General features: G+C 48.7%; 8 protein-coding genes across 8 annotated transcripts; 3 read left to right on the forward strand and 5 right to left on the reverse strand.

The window, feature by feature from the left end:
* Window positions 1-120: 120 nt before the first annotated feature.
* On the reverse strand, window positions 121-813 carry N7495_005898 (actin-binding ADF family protein; the record flags this gene model as incomplete). The annotated part of the gene is made up of 5 exons (XM_057208549.1): window positions 121-261; window positions 311-359; window positions 417-665; window positions 731-741; window positions 808-813. 5 exons carry the CDS (start codon window positions 811-813, stop codon window positions 121-123), a joined length of 456 nt encoding a protein of 151 aa, XP_057062323.1.
* Window positions 814-1588: 775 nt separating this feature from the next.
* N7495_005899 (glutathione S-transferase family protein) lies at window positions 1589-2426 on the reverse strand (the record flags this gene model as incomplete). Its single annotated transcript, XM_057208550.1, has 3 exons — window positions 1589-1792; window positions 1857-2198; window positions 2274-2426. 3 exons carry the CDS (start codon window positions 2424-2426, stop codon window positions 1589-1591), a joined length of 699 nt encoding a protein of 232 aa, XP_057062324.1.
* Window positions 2427-3137: 711 nt separating this feature from the next.
* On the reverse strand, window positions 3138-4634 carry N7495_005900 (SH3 domain protein; the record flags this gene model as incomplete). Its single annotated transcript, XM_057208551.1, has 1 exon — window positions 3138-4634. One exon carries the CDS (start codon window positions 4632-4634, stop codon window positions 3138-3140), a length of 1497 nt encoding a protein of 498 aa, XP_057062325.1.
* Window positions 4635-6013: 1379 nt separating this feature from the next.
* On the forward strand, window positions 6014-6543 carry N7495_005901 (putative stress response RCI peptide; the record flags this gene model as incomplete). The annotated part of the gene is made up of 2 exons (XM_057208552.1): window positions 6014-6071; window positions 6137-6543. The coding sequence occupies 2 exons, from the start codon at window positions 6014-6016 to the stop codon at window positions 6541-6543; spliced, it is 465 nt and encodes a 154-aa protein (XP_057062326.1).
* An 833-nt stretch (window positions 6544-7376) lies between these two features.
* she9 (putative mitochondrion biogenesis protein (She9)) lies at window positions 7377-8931 on the forward strand (the record flags this gene model as incomplete). Its single annotated transcript, XM_057208553.1, has 3 exons — window positions 7377-7498; window positions 7558-7994; window positions 8057-8931. The coding sequence occupies 3 exons, from the start codon at window positions 7377-7379 to the stop codon at window positions 8929-8931; spliced, it is 1434 nt and encodes a 477-aa protein (XP_057062327.1).
* A 589-nt stretch (window positions 8932-9520) lies between these two features.
* Window positions 9521-10590, reverse strand: rip1 (ubiquinol--cytochrome-c reductase catalytic subunit RIP1; the record flags this gene model as incomplete). The annotated part of the gene is made up of 3 exons (XM_057208554.1): window positions 9521-9853; window positions 9907-9995; window positions 10140-10590. 3 exons carry the CDS (start codon window positions 10588-10590, stop codon window positions 9521-9523), a joined length of 873 nt encoding a protein of 290 aa, XP_057062328.1.
* A 319-nt stretch (window positions 10591-10909) lies between these two features.
* N7495_005904 (histone-fold domain-containing protein) lies at window positions 10910-11617 on the reverse strand (the record flags this gene model as incomplete). The annotated part of the gene is made up of 4 exons (XM_057208555.1): window positions 10910-11217; window positions 11273-11363; window positions 11418-11503; window positions 11560-11617. 4 exons carry the CDS (start codon window positions 11615-11617, stop codon window positions 10910-10912), a joined length of 543 nt encoding a protein of 180 aa, XP_057062329.1.
* A 377-nt stretch (window positions 11618-11994) lies between these two features.
* Window positions 11995-14871, forward strand: N7495_005905 (chloride channel protein; the record flags this gene model as incomplete). Its single annotated transcript, XM_057208556.1, has 7 exons — window positions 11995-12478; window positions 12535-12602; window positions 12658-13017; window positions 13077-13154; window positions 13204-13529; window positions 13578-13932; window positions 13981-14871. 7 exons carry the CDS (start codon window positions 11995-11997, stop codon window positions 14869-14871), a joined length of 2562 nt encoding a protein of 853 aa, XP_057062330.1.
* Window positions 14872-15060: the final 189 nt, after the last annotated feature.

Consider the following 15060-nt stretch of genomic DNA (forward strand, 5'->3'; position numbering starts at 1 on the left):
TTGCATTGCAACTAGGAAAGAAAGACGAGAACGGTGTGCAGAGAAAAGAGGATTATGGATTGATGCCGTCGCGGATCATATCAATCGCGAGCCTCGGTCCCAGCCGACGCCATGATCTATTTACCGACCGGCCTTGCCACCGCTAGCCTCAGCCAGGACGGCCTTCCACTCGATGTCACCCTTGTCATCGGCGTGGATGGAGTTTGCGACGTTGAGGGCGTTCTTCAGGACTTCACGGGTGCTGGCGTAGATCATAGACCACTGGAAGGAGGTTAGCGTTACTCTTGGTAAATGTGTTCAAATGACGTACCTGGATGGGGGTATCGCTGGGAACCCAGGAGATGAAGATGATCTTGCTTCTATAATTCGAGAGTGAGTAGGTTATCTTTTTAATGTCACGGAGAGCTAATGCTTACCGCTTGCCCTCGGCACTGCCAAGATCGTATTCAACATCGTAGACTGCGTAGCGGGGTGCGGCACGGCCTTGGCTGTCCTTAGAAGCATCGAGTTTGGAGCGGAAGACCTCGTAGTCCTGGTCGGTGCCGACCTCCTCAACGACAACCTCCTTCTTGTTGTCGGCAATCTTGTAGATGATGTACTTGATCTTGCCGTGGCTCAGGCGGAACTCGTTGAACTTCTCAATACATTCATCTTGCACTTGGACACTGTAGATCGATTATCAATAATAGAACGGAATGAGGGGTGGGTAACGGGTGGGTTGGTTGCGTACCCGGATGCGAGCTGCGCAACAAATTCCAGTCAGTACTTGAGCATCAGAAACAAGAGAGGTTGAATATATATACGAACCGACATGATTGCTACTGTAGATTGGAAGAAGACAGAAAAAAAGGGGGGTTGCCTGTGATCGGGTAAACGTTGTCAGTTGAGATGTCAGAGATGGGCGACTACCTGTAGCTTTGGTTGTAGCCTTGGGAATTAACTGTAGAATTATATCAAAAACTCACAGATAACCAAAGACAAGACAAATGTCACTTATGGAGATGGGGAACAGATGGGGGAAGAGGCGGAGGGGCTGTTGCCCAGGCTATTGTGATGGTGGGGGTAGCACGTGATGTGGAACACCTATTCGGGAATAAACAAAGACTGGACGAAGAGTTGGAGTTGGGATGAAGAGGATTTATCCTAGATTTTAAATTTCAGTGATATGAGGCTTATTCGGCGATACACTTCCTTCCTTCAGGCATCTAAATTATGTGCATTTATCTAATGTTGGTAGCCTAGATTCGTTGAAGCCCGGATGTACCATAGCTCCGCATACAGTAAGAGCTCATAGACATGTATGTGTACTTAGAAGAGGTGCATGACATGGACTTGGACCAGTCACTACAGGTACAGTAAATAAGAGGACTCGCTAAGTCTCGCTTAAATATGCTAGTGCATACATTGTGTACATTAAGACTCAAACATGACATGTCATCGCCCCTCTATAGCGGTGAAACCTGTCCTTCAGACACCTTTCTTTCCATCTTTACAACCTAACTAAATCCAACCTTAGGCTACCTTCCCAAAAAAAACATCCAATCCATGATATCATTCTGAATATTAAGAACACTATACCTAAAGCAATCTATTTAGGCGCAAACTTAGCCCGAGTCCGATCAGCAACCAACTTGGAATCATAAATAAAGTTGACGCTATCATGGGCAATAGTAGCCTTAGCCCAGCGATTGAATCTAGGAGCTTGTTCCTCTAGAAGCTGAGGAATCTTCGCACTGACAAGCCCGTGCTCAGCAAAGCCAAAGAGACGAAGCAAGAAAGAGCCAGTTTGGACCTAATACCAGTCAGTCACAAGGTATACAAAAGTGATTAGAGTGCACAGATGGGTGTAGACTTACCTCGGCCAAAGTGAGTTTCTTACTACCTCCAAAGAAAGGACCCTTGCCCTCAGTATCGGCTAGAAGCGGCTCAACCTCTTTCACAGCTGCTGCGACCAGTTGCTCGGCTGCGGCATCACGGTCTGCCTCTGAGGTTGCGCGGAGACCGGCGAAAAGATTTGGGACGACCTTGCTTTGGAAGGCGTCGACAAAGAAGTTTACGCGGGCACGATAGAGGGCGTTCTCGACTGGGCCTGATGGTGGGAGGAGGTGGGAGGGGTGAGCGTCTGCGATGAACTGGGCCACGATGCCAGACTCGGTGATTATGTCTCCGTTGTATGAGATACTTGGGACTAGACCGCGCTGGTGGTTTTTTTGTTAGTTGCGGTTCCAAAGGATGTGGAATGGAGATATTTAGATGCTGTGGTCTATACTTACTGGGTTCACTTTTAGATACCAGGGCTCGCGGGGAGTATCGAGGTCAATGGTGACCTCTTCGTATTCAAGGCCGGATTCCTTTAGGGCGATATGGGCCCGGTGAGCCCATGGGCAGGTGCGGTTGGTGTAGAGGATGATCTTTGGTGCGGACATGGCTGTGGTGGTAGAGTTTGAAGTGGATAGGTATTTGAAGAGGTGATGAGATGGCTAAAAGGGAATGAGGATGTGGTGAAGATGCCATTATTTAAGCTATCACGAAATGCGATGAGGGGCTGGATTAGTAAAGCCGCAATGGCGACATTTGGCTTTGATTTCTAATTATTTACCTAACCGCGGTCCGAATGGCGATTATCCGTATAGTTCTACGCATGGAGTTCAACTGTGACTGAAAAATCAATAATATTTTAATCTAATTACGTACGACACTGAAGCGTGCACTATATAAGAATATATCCAATATCCTCGTTAGGCAATGACCAAAGGTCTCATGAAGACACATAAAAGACGTGTCTCGATGGCAGAGGAAGAAGGTAAGACCTGAGAAGAACGAACACAAACCCAACTTCAAAGTGGCCGCAGTCCGTTCCAGTCCCTCCGGATCCACCGGAAATCGACGAAATGGCAATTAAGACATCAAAGTAAAGGAAATCAAAGGGCGACCAGATCGACCGTCGTAAAAGGGGGGTATATAGAATACGAAAAACAAAAGGCTGAAACAATCATCAAGAGAAGCATATAGACGCCCAGCGTGGGGGTCGGTAGGAGAAAAGGTGGTGAGAGACGGCCAGTATAAGGAGGAAGAGAACGATACACTGTCGTCAAGGCGTTATTTCGAAACAAGAGGTGTTTAGTCAAGGCTGAAGCTTAGGTATCATCCTCTTCTAGGCTGCAGTCGATGATCTTCCGCCAGTACTGCGGAAGACAGATGCAGACCAACGGGAATGCTTTGATCTCGCCCGAGGATGCTGCTGGCGATGATCCGGGTCGTTGGGAACCGTGGGAAACTCCACTATCACGCTGTTCACTATGGCGAATATCATAATCCTCTGCTCGCTCGAAAAGGCGAACACCCGTAGCCCAGCCATCGTCCCAGATGCCAATGATCTTTAGCATCTCACCACGTTCGAGTTCGAACTCATCACCCGCTCGTGGAGAATATGGCCAAAGGACAGCCACGTGATCACCCGGGTAGATGTCATCTTGCGAGTAGTAATCATGGAACACTGACAACTGCTCTGATTGTCCACTAGCCACGCCTTCTGGAGAAGAATGTTGTCCGGTAGTATTGGACCGAGGCGAGCTTTCACTCTCTAGTCCAGCGACAATTGAGCTTGTTGACAGGGATGCATGGCGTTTTCCAGTCACCGGGGGGATACGCCTGGACATGGCACCGGGGCTGGCTCCTGTGGCTTCCGAATCAGAAGTATCACTATATTTAGCTGCACCAAACATGGCGGCCGATGTTCGTGAGTGAGCCGGTGAAGAAACGCTAGGGACCTCGCGCAAGGCTGACATGCGTGCCACACGACCGCCTGGAGCCATGTTGTGTTCTGGCGATTCCACTTGCTGCATATGGGGTGCAAATCCTACCCTCTGTGGGTTTGGCTGGTTCAACGTAGCCTCGGTCTGACGCGCACGGCGACGACGTCGGCAGCAGATCAAAAGCAGAGCGATAAGTGCCACCAATATGGCCACTCCAGCGACCGATCCAATCACTATCCCGGCAATAGCCCCGCCGGAGAGACCATGTCCTTTGTTGCTGGCGGCAGCAGAGGTGGTGGCAGTTGTGATCGGCTGTAAAGTTGCGGTTGAGGTGGGAATGGTGATGCCACTGCAGCGAGTGGTGGCATTGGCGCTTGTGCAGCATGCATCGGTCGAGTTGAAGGAACTGGATTGACAGAAAGTGCAGAGCCCGATTGTGTTGTTTAAGAAGCCGCAGTTATTTGGCTCGTTAGTTGATCCATCCACACAGCCTGTGGTGAGCGAATTTGTGGGATTTGAGCAAATGGTAAAGTCGGAGCGAATCTGGCTCATATAGTCCTTGTTAGTAATTGAGCAGAGATCACTGTTGACCACAATTTCCTCCTCGCTGGTGGCCATCAAGGCACATGTTGCTGCGCAGATTGGTTCGGATTGTTTGACGGACAAGTTGCACTCATCAATTGAGCTCTGAACGATGCTGCTACAGATCACACTGATGGTATATTGGGCGTAGTAATCGTTCGTTGCGGTTGTGTTCTGACCCACGCATCCCAGCAGATCGACATACTTGGACGATACTAAGGTATTAGAGACATAATTGTTCAATGACTGATCAAAGGCAGTAACGTTGAAGACGTTTTCGAGCCACGGACTAATCATAATCGGGTTAGCGCTCCTATTGTCGATATGGTGCGATTTTTGCACTCACAAATCCGCATATTGGGTGGAATTGATGGATATCGACGAACTGCTCCAGGCAGGACAGACTGTCGAACCCGACAGGGAAAGACACGAGGCCGTCATCAAAAGTTGGAACCTCGAAGGTTCGGTTCCCCTTCAATATCCGAGGAATGTCGCTAAGGAGCGAGGAATGTGTCAAGTAGTGTCGAAGGGCAAGTTAAACGGATTGCATGTCTGTCAAGAGTTATTCCAGCTGAGAGTGGAAAAAGAAAAAGCAAAAAGGTACAGAGCTTCAAGCTCGAAGAAGATAATTGGCGCGAGAGGGAAAGAGTGAACGAGTGACTCCTGGGCGCAGAATCGAAATCAAGCCCTAAGGCCTCTGGATTCAAATTAAATCAAAAAGAGAACGGACGACCTTGGGAAATGAGAGTGAAGTGAGGTGTGAGGTCAGGCTGAGTAACTAGGGGTAAGATGAAGTCTCGAAGGATAACAGCGAGAGAGAACCAAACAGTCTTAGCCTCACTTTAGCGCCAAAAAAGACTCAAAAACGGGCAAACCCTAGCTAGTCATTCTCTGATGCTTTTTTAATTTGTTTTTTTCAGATCTCAAATGATAATGCTCCACTATTTAAGCCCTTATTTTCCGGTTTCTCTACACCGACAACTATACCTATATCTGAGTTTTTTCATCGTGCTTGATCACATTAATACTCAACCTCCACTTGTACTTTTCTACTGTCTACGTCCCTGCTAGTCCTAATACAGTAAAACCCGTATTTTCCTCCACTCATATTCCTCGCTTCCTTCAGCTAGAGTCGATCGCTATATCAATCCCCCATTCTCTACCTAATTATCCGAAACCCTTGCATTATGCTTATGAGCTGTCTGATTCAGTCTGAAGTACATAGTAAGCCCTGCCATGGCAAATTATGCATATTGCTCGTCATTCGAAGGTTGGGCCATAAGTGGCTTAATTGTAAGTATCGTGTACATAAAGAGTAAGTGGTTATCCTACTATACCAAAGGTACTGGGTACTTCCCTCCGGAGTAATCTCAATCTGAAACTCCCCGCTTTTATGTGCATTGAACAAGTCCCTTGAATACAATGTCTTATCTTTTTCAGGTCTACCTAGGTAGTTTCTGTCTATAGATGTTGATTTATCTAACGGCGCATATCTCCAGAAATCATGTGGGACTCCACGTCATGTGATCCACGTCATCTGATATCCAGGCTGCCATTTCTCGTCCTTTCTGACCAAGCTCATATATTGGAAATTCTACATTATTTCACTTCATTGCCCACCATAGATCACTTCTACAGGTGATACACCACAAATACTCACACCCCACTCGAAGACCATGTGTAGCTCCGATTGTTTCCTGGCCTTCCTGGCCATTTTATTTCCACCTATTGCTGGTAGGCCACCAAACTTCCCGAATAACCCCATATATACCCCACCCGTTACTGATCTTGCGATAAAGTCTGGATTAAGGCGGGAATCTGCTCTGCTGACTCGTTTATCAACATTGCCCTCTGCCTGTTGGGCTTCATTCCCGGCCTAATTCATGCCTGGTATATCATCGCTAAATTCCCCGAGCCCGACTATGACGATGCTGCCTATGAGCCCATCCCCGGTGGCTCAAGCCAACGTCGCGACCTTGAGGACGGTCGCGTGACGTACTATTACGTTTCACACCAACCTCCCCAGAACCCCTCCCAAACCCGATCTTACGGCGCCGTTCAGCAGCAGTCTCAGAACGCTCAGTCCAAGCCTGCGGGCACACAGGTTGTTGCTAGCAGCAGCAATGGAGGAACTTCCGAGGCACGCCCACCACCCACATACGCCGAGGCGGTGCAGGGTGATCACAAGATCCAATCCCAGGATTAAATGCGAGGGAATTCGGCATGAATATGGTGAATACAGCATGCAGCTCGCTCATATGTCTTGGTGTCTGACCTGATGTGACTCCGCTTGGTCTGTCTCGTCGTAAAGCTCTGGAAGCGAGATCGTTATGAATTTCACGAAGGATTTGTTTTGTTATTATCAGCTCAAGGCTTCTTCTCTTTTGACCTCGTTAATTCCACGTAATTTTTTTTTCTCCTGCTGGAGATGTACTTTGCAACTGCGCATTGTACAGCTGTTGTTTTAATTAGGCTATACATTTATACCTACCCTACGAAGTAATCACATTCAAATAATTATGTTACATGGAGTACCTAGGTATGGAGTATGGAAACGCATATCTGAACACAACCTTGGAACACTGGAACCTTGGAATATATGCCTCTAGGTAATCCTTGAATCCTTCCCTGATAGAAATGACCCTGACTAGCTGCTATAGATCACCAGGGCTGGATCTGTTCAGTGGACAAACTGCTCAGGTGCCTCCGTTCTTACCTAGGTAGTTACAAGGAAGATGCTTAGATGAAGGGGGATTTAGGTGTGGAGATATATTTCTTACAGTGCCTGACCACAAGTGTATCGGTGTTGCTGTTTTCAAGATCTCTCCAGGGTTTCAAGGTGACTACGTACAAGGCAATTGGCAGAAAAATCATGTTGAAGTGCCCAAGTGAATAAATACCTAGTTGGATACCATACAGAGCTGTGAGCTGTCACCGCTGATAAGCGGATAGACGCTCCGAGAAGATCCCGAGGTCTTCATATTTGGAAGCTTCCGGTTCCAACCACAATTCACCAGGTCTATGGCCCCTTTACCGGCCATGCAGTCAATCATACGGCAATCTCTTCGATCACTACAATCCACAGCATACTCAAGACCTGTGCTACGAGAACTGCGGACTCGCAGCGCTTTTCCCCCAGACCAACACTGCGGGCCTTCTCGGTATGCCTGCATTGTCAATTCCGCCGCCAACCGGGGTCATACTCCCCAGTGGATGAAAGGAACATAGACAAGGAAAAAGAAAAAAGCCCAGAGGTCGAGAATGCGCTCAAGGCTGCGAGGGAGGCTCAGGCGAGCCAGCCTATCTTGATGCCCGGACCGGTTGCTGAGAGTCCGAGTCCGAGCCCCTCTGAGGAGCTTGATCGATCTGCAGAAGAGTCAATAGCGAAAGGGATGGAACAGGGTATACTGGATCATCTTGAGTCGGAGAAAAAAAAAACCGAGGAGAAGGAGAGTCAGAGTCCGAGTCAGGCTGGTAGCCCCGACGTGCGGGGAGGTCTCCCGTCTTACATTGAGAGCCGCCGTTCACAATGGTCGAAGCAGTTCAGCTCTATGATGGATAACATGCAATCGAATGTTTTTGTGGCTGGCCAGCGATTGAATGATCTAACAGGGTACTCTGAGATCGAAGCACTAAAGAAGGAGATTCATGGACAAGGTGGGCCAATACACAAAATATTGAGAAATGTACGGATGAGACTAATATATGCCCTTTCACAGAGGAACGTCTCCGTTTAGCTCGACTCCAAATTCGAAAAGCCAAGGAAGAATACACAGCTGCTATAAACAACCGTTCCAATTCGCAACGGGAGATTAACGAGCTCCTACAACGCAAACATGCATGGTCCTCAACAGACCTGGAACGCTTCACCCTCCTCTACCGTAATGACCATGCCAACGAGCTCGCAGAGTCTGAAACGCAAGAGGCGCTATCTCGGGCTGAGCACGAGGCCGAAGAAGCGGCTGTCCAGTTGAGCAAGTGCATTCTCTCGCGCTACCACGAGGAGCAGGTGTGGTCTGACAAGATTCGACGCATGAGTACCTGGGGTACATGGGGTCTAATGGGCGTGAACGTGCTTCTCTTCCTCGTGTTCCAAATCGCAGTTGAGCCATGGCGTCGCAGCAGATTGATCAAGGGATTCGAGGATAAGGTTGTCGAAGCGTTGGAGAAAGATAAATCATACATTCACCCGGCTGTTGTTGTTGATGGTCAAACCACCTTCTTCACCGAGGTTATCGATTCAACCCTCGAAAACTCTCCTTCCCCTCCAGCCGCTGAGTCCCGCGCTCAATCTAGCCAAAAGGAAGATTCTCCTGTTCCGGCTACTGAGGTTGCCGCTGCTGCTGTCATTGAGGCAGAACCATTGTTGGCGGTAGAATCGCCCGCGTCCATCTTCCAATCACTCTACTCTTGCCTTGCTAATATCTCATACTCACCACTTACTCTTGAATATTGGCAGCAAGCACGGGATGAGCTCTTCAGTGACCGCCGCGTCGCTGTTTCTCAGCGTGATCTGACTGTGGCTGCTCTACAGAGTGCTTCTGCGGGTGCGATCATCCTAGCTTTGATAGTCGCGCTGACGGGATTCAATTAAAGGGTACCTAAGTACTTGGTAGGGATGTTGGATACGGAAGACCGAGATAGATTCAGTGTACATTTACTCGTGAACATAAAATTGACTGTACCATTACCTAGGCTGTATAGAGTTGATTGACTCTTTATCTGTCTACGAGAATTTTTAATGTTGAAACCGATTGATAAACAAAGGAAATATCATGACTAGGCAGTACAGCAAATATAGAACACAGGTATGTACTCGAGGAAATTAGCACCAAACAAACGAACAGCCAGAGGAAGCTCTATCACACTCGGATATGCCAAAGAAACGCAGGTTAAGACCGAAGATAGAAAAAAAAGAGGCTCATTTTGTTTTCCATATTAAACACGGGTCTCTTAATCTTGACAATGACACACACGGCCGCTCTGTCTAAAAGGCAGACATACAATAATAAATCGATCACACAAACACATACACAACATCATCTTCCGCCCCGCCCCACCCCACCCCATCTCTCCCTCTCCATCATCGGTCTATCCGAGACGAAAATACCTCTCCCAACGGCGAAGAAGCGGGGCTAAGCTGGTCGAAAACGTTTTTGGCGGGTTATAAAATATAAAGCGCTTTAACCGATAACGAGAGTCTCGTCCTCGGGGAACTGGTAGGCGGGAATTTCCAGGTTTAGAGGAGCAGGGCCCCGTCTAATACGGCCGGAGATATCGTAGTGGGAACCGTGGCAGGGGCAGAACCAGCCGCCGTAGTCACCGGCCTCACCGATGGGGACACAACCAAGGTGGGTGCAGACACCCAACATGACCAGCCACTCTGGGCGTTGCACACGGTCCTCATCGGACTGGGGATCACGGAAGGTCTCCCACTTGGTCTGGCGGGCCTCATCGATCTCACTCTGGGTACGGTGACGGATGAAGACGGGCTTACCACGCCACTTGATGATGACCTGTAGATGATCATGTTAGATAAGAAAGGTCAAAAATAGACGGAATTACGTACGTTCTTGCCCTCAGGGATGGCACCGAGAGCAATTTCAACCTTAGCCTGGGCCAAGACGTCGGCGGAGGCGGACATGTTCACGAGGAAGTCTGTAGAGGCGGACCAAATGTTAGCCCATACAGTATGCGAAACCAAACCGCCCAATCCAAGTCATGCAATCGAGTCATGAAATCCAAAACATCCTCCCCTTATTTCCCTCAATCATCTCATTATATATCGGAGCAGAAACGTACCCTGGACAGTGGCCTTGGCACCGACAGCGGAAGCCAGACCCATGGTGCCGGCCATGAAGTAGGAGAAGACATGGTTGGACCGAGGAGAGCTCTTGGACTGGTATTTGCCGAAGTTGGGGATCTTGACAGTTGAGCCGCGCTCACCAGCGTTCACGAAGGGGCTTTCGAACGATGCCTTCGCATCAGCGACTCCCCTCCGCTGCTGGCAGGAGGTGACGGCGGCGCGGGTAGTCGGGAGCTGCTGGCGGGCGCAGGTGCGCAGCAGGGTGCTAGAGGCGGAGGAGAGCGACATGGTGATGCAATTGACCACACGGGAAGGTGTTGACCGCAATTGCGTTGGTTGAAAGAGGGGCGAGTGAGAGAGGAGATGGTGGTCTAGTGGATGAAGCCGGGAAGGTTGAAGTTGGAAGCCAGAGCTTTCGCTAGCGATCGGAATCACGAGGACTGTCATTGGCTGAGCGGGTCTCCGGGTAGAACTTCAATATTATCTACTTTTCTTATACTTGATATTAACACTTTACTTCTTACTCCTTACTTATTGTTTATATCGTAGTTAATAAATTAAAAGCTAGCGTTATTGGTCATATTATCAGTTTTCCATACCCCAAGCCCAATGCGACCATATAAATTTTAGATAAAAGGAAAAACAACAACAACAAAGCAGCGACATCGACATCGAATCGACATCCTATAAAACTCCTAATGCAAAATGAATGAGAAAGAAGGCAATCTACAATTGACAGGAATGAACAGAATTTATCATGTCCATGTCAATCCTTCATTTCAACATCTTCATCAGGCGTATCAACCGTTCGATCTGCCATCAGCGCACTCACTGGCACTGCGGGCGTATGAGATGTTGGCGAAGAAAAACTCCTCTCTTCTTCTTTTGTGATGGTATCTCCCATATCACCGTTTGTGTCACCAGCCTTCTTTCCATTCAGAGTAAGCTGGCCCTTCTCCATTGGTTGGTCGGCCGCCTCTCTCGCCTTTTTCTCCTTGAATTGTCTGTAGGTTGTAGTCTTGGGAATGACATCGGCAAGGAACTCGAGGTTGTCTATATGGGAAACCGCCGTCGCTATTTGAACATTAGTCTAGCTGAACTGAAATGAGTTGGCGCGTGGATCACGAACCTAGATCTTTATATTGGATTGTTTTCCGTGGTTTTCTCTCTGATTTCACCACATTATGACCTTGCTCAGCAAGATACTGGATGAACATCTCCTGGGAATTGTTAGTCGTTTTAAGTGGTATCGTGAGTGGAAAGGTATGGCGCACTGTAGCCATGGCGATGACAAAAGTTGCATTGTTGGAGATGAGATCAACATCGTCGTCAAGCTGAATGATCTTCTTAATGCGGGAGACTGGATCTGATTAGCTGCATCAACCACAGTGAATCTTTGTATGATCATGTACGTACTGGGGAGTGCACTCTGGCCAGTGACTTCGTCCGGCTCGCCAGTAGTCTTTGGAGGCATGATTGCAAATTATTCCGTGGATACAATTGAATGTATGAATTGTTAAATTTCAGGTCTTTCAAAAAGGGGTTGTCTGAGATCAATGAATCCGAGAGCGTGAGTTGTCCAAGTCAAAGAAAGACCCAAACGCGGTTGCGCGCTGGCGTTATCTCAGCACTATCTGATCACTTGGCGCGGAACTTGGCCTCGAACATCCAACCCGCTTTATTCGTTCCCTATACCTTTTCAAAGCCCACCGACTATTTACTTGCCGTGTCTTGATCAGAGCGAGCTTGCTCATTCTGCAATTACTTAATACTTGACTTTGAAGAGAGCTTCCCGCGATCCCTCCGCGCAACATCGACATAGCTCGATCCGACTATGCTGAGTCTACAGTCATGAGCTCGAGACGCCTCTCCCCGAGCCTAGCCCGGTCGCCCTCGATTCTCTCCGAGCGCCGGGATATGCGCAGACTGTCCGGACTCTCAGTTACCTCCCCAAGTGATCCAGATCCCTCACCAACACCCGACACACAAGCGCCAGGCATCACAGAAGAGATTAGTGAGATTAAGCGATATGAAGATTTCAGCACAATAGATTGGGTCCAAGATGCCCTATACGAACAGAGTCGTCGACGAGCCAAGCGGAGGAGCGGTACCGGATTCTGGGACCAGGAAGGTGTTCTTAGCTGGAGACGCAAGCTAAAGGAATCCTATGCTGCTGGTCAAGCGTGGCTCGTCGTTACTCTGGTTGGTATCGCGATTGGACTCAACTCCGCGGTTTTGAATATAATCACTGAGTGGTTATCTGATATCAAGCTGGGTCATTGTACAACAGCATTCTATTTGAATCAACAGTTCTGCTGCTGGGGTTCAGAGGGAGGTATGTCAGGTGAGGCGCTTACCATATTCTATATAAATCTGACCTTATAAACTCAGGCTGCCCTGAATGGAAAACCTGGACTTCCTTCGGGTTCCTCAATTACATCATCTACTTATTTTTTGCGGTAATTTTCTACAGGCCGTTTCATTTTAACGAGTAGGTGCGCTAACATGGACCAGGTCTTCCTTGCTTTCGTCGCAGCGATTCTCGTCAAAACCTTTGCTCCATATGCTGCGGGATCCGGCATTTCAGAGATCAAATGCATCATCGCGGGATTCGTAATGAAGGGCTTCTTAGGTGCCTGGACTCTCATTATTAAGTCGATTGCTTTGCCTTTGGCTATTGCTTCTGGTCTCTCTGTTGGCAAGGAGGGACCAAGCGTCCATTTTGCCGTGTGTACGGGAAATGTGATTTCGCGGTTCTTTAGCAAATATAAGCGAAATGCTTCCAAGACGAGAGAGATTCTAACTGCATCAGCTGCGGCCGGCGTGGCTGTTGCTTTTGGTAGTCCGATTGGAGGAGTGCTTTTCTCGTTGGAGGTATGTGATCGAATCGAGTATCCCGAAAGGCTCGAACAAGCTTACTGATATACGAACAGGAAATGGCTAATTATTTCCCACTCAAAACCCTCTGGCGTAGCTACTTCTGCGCCTTAGTGGCCACCGGTGTTCTGGCGGTATGTACTTGACTATTCCTCTCAGAAATATATCACTGATTGTTTCTAGGCTTTGAACCCCTTCAGAACTGGTCAGCTGGTCATGTTCCAGGTCTCATACGACCGTACCTGGCATTTTTTCGAGCTCATATTCTTCGTGTTCCTCGGTGTCTTTGGTGGACTCTATGGAGCATTTGTTATCAAATGGAATCTCCGAATGGCTGCCTTCCGCAAGAAATACCTGGGCACGCATCCTATTGGCGAGGCCGTGTTCCTGACAGCCCTTACCGCAATTCTATGTTATCCGAACATGTTTCTGAAGATCAACATGACTGAAATGATGGAGATTCTCTTCCGTGAATGTGAAGGCGGACATGACTATCACGGGCTTTGCGAGTATGACTACAATTCCCCTTTTGCAGTTCCATTCTAACGCAATCACAGAGATAAGAATCGCTGGACAATGGTGGTTTCACTAGCCATTGCCACGATCTTGCGCACTGGGCTAGTCATCATTTCCTATGGCTGCAAGGTACCGGCTGGTATTTTCGTGCCATCTATGGCTATTGGGGCTTCATTCGGTCGCATGATAGGAATCATGGTGAAGGCCTTACACGAATCATACCCTCAGTCTGCCTTTTTTGCGTCTTGCGAGCAGGACGTCCAGTGCATTACGCCAGGCACATACGCCTTCTTAGGTGCCGGAGCCGCACTGAGCGGAATAATGCATCTCACCATCTCCGTGACGGTCATCATGTTTGAATTGACAGGAGCTCTCACCTATATTCTCCCGACGATGGTAAGTTTTTTCTTCTTCTTCCTCCATCTACATGCTAACCCGTCCTAGATCGTGGTGGGAGTCACCAAATTCGTCAGTGAAAGATTCGGAAATGGCGGTATTGCAGACCGCATGATCTGGTTCAACGGCTTTCCATTCCTAGATAACAAGGAAGACCATGTCTTCAACGTTCCAGTCTCCCACGCAATGACTACAGACCCGCTCTACTTACCCGCATCAGACTTCCCCGTCCGGGAAGCAGAGCATTTACTAAACGACAACAAATTCCAGGGCTTTCCGATAGTTGAAGACCGGAGCAGCAAGACTCTAGTCGGCTACATAGGCCGTACAGAGCTGCGCTACGCCATCGACCGCGCCCGCAGCGAGGGACTCGTCTCCCCCCGAGCGCGGTGCGTCTTCACCGAAGAAGCAGCCGATGCAAACGTTGTGCGGCGAGCATCAGCTCCACGACAAAGCGCAGCAGACACATTTGACGCCATAGAAACAAGTGTCGGTGCTGGCTTTGTCAATTTCTCCCGCTACGTCGACCACACCCCGCTAACCGTGCACCCGCGTCTCCCCCTCGAGACCGTAATGGAGATCTTCAAGAAGATGGGTCCGCGGGTCATTATTGTCGAGCACCGCGGCCGCTTAGCGGGGCTGGTGACTGTCAAGGATTGTCTGAAGTATCAATTTAAGGTTGAGGCTGAGGAACACGCGCTGGCCGCGACTAGTTCCTCGGAGTATTCTGCTTTGGGTGGGCATTTGAATGGGTCTGCACCCGAGGCGTTGGAGGATCGATTATGGCGGTTTATTCAGACAGCTGTCGGAGTTGTATCTAGGTTTGGTGGGAAACAATTTCCTGTCAGACCGCGTGAGCGAGGTCAGGCCCGCACGACTGATATTTTGGATGGGACGGAGAATGAGGGTTTGGTTGAGTTGGAGGAGAGGGATCACTGAGCTTTGTGAAACGTATTGCCCATAGTACACTATCTTGATGATAATGTGAATATAAGGCTAAGAGGCAGTAGTACCGACCTAAGTACCTAGCCCCTGGAAATATGCTCGTGTATAGAGCCATCAGGGTACGAATTTCAAATATACTCACAATAGTAACTTTGGAATCGGTTGGCTTGAATTGTACGACAC

This window comes from Penicillium taxi (genome assembly GCF_028828555.1).
Source record: "Penicillium taxi strain IBT 34144 chromosome Unknown utg000004l_segment0_segment0, whole genome shotgun sequence".
Classification (NCBI taxonomy): Eukaryota; Fungi; Ascomycota; class Eurotiomycetes; order Eurotiales; family Aspergillaceae; genus Penicillium; species Penicillium taxi.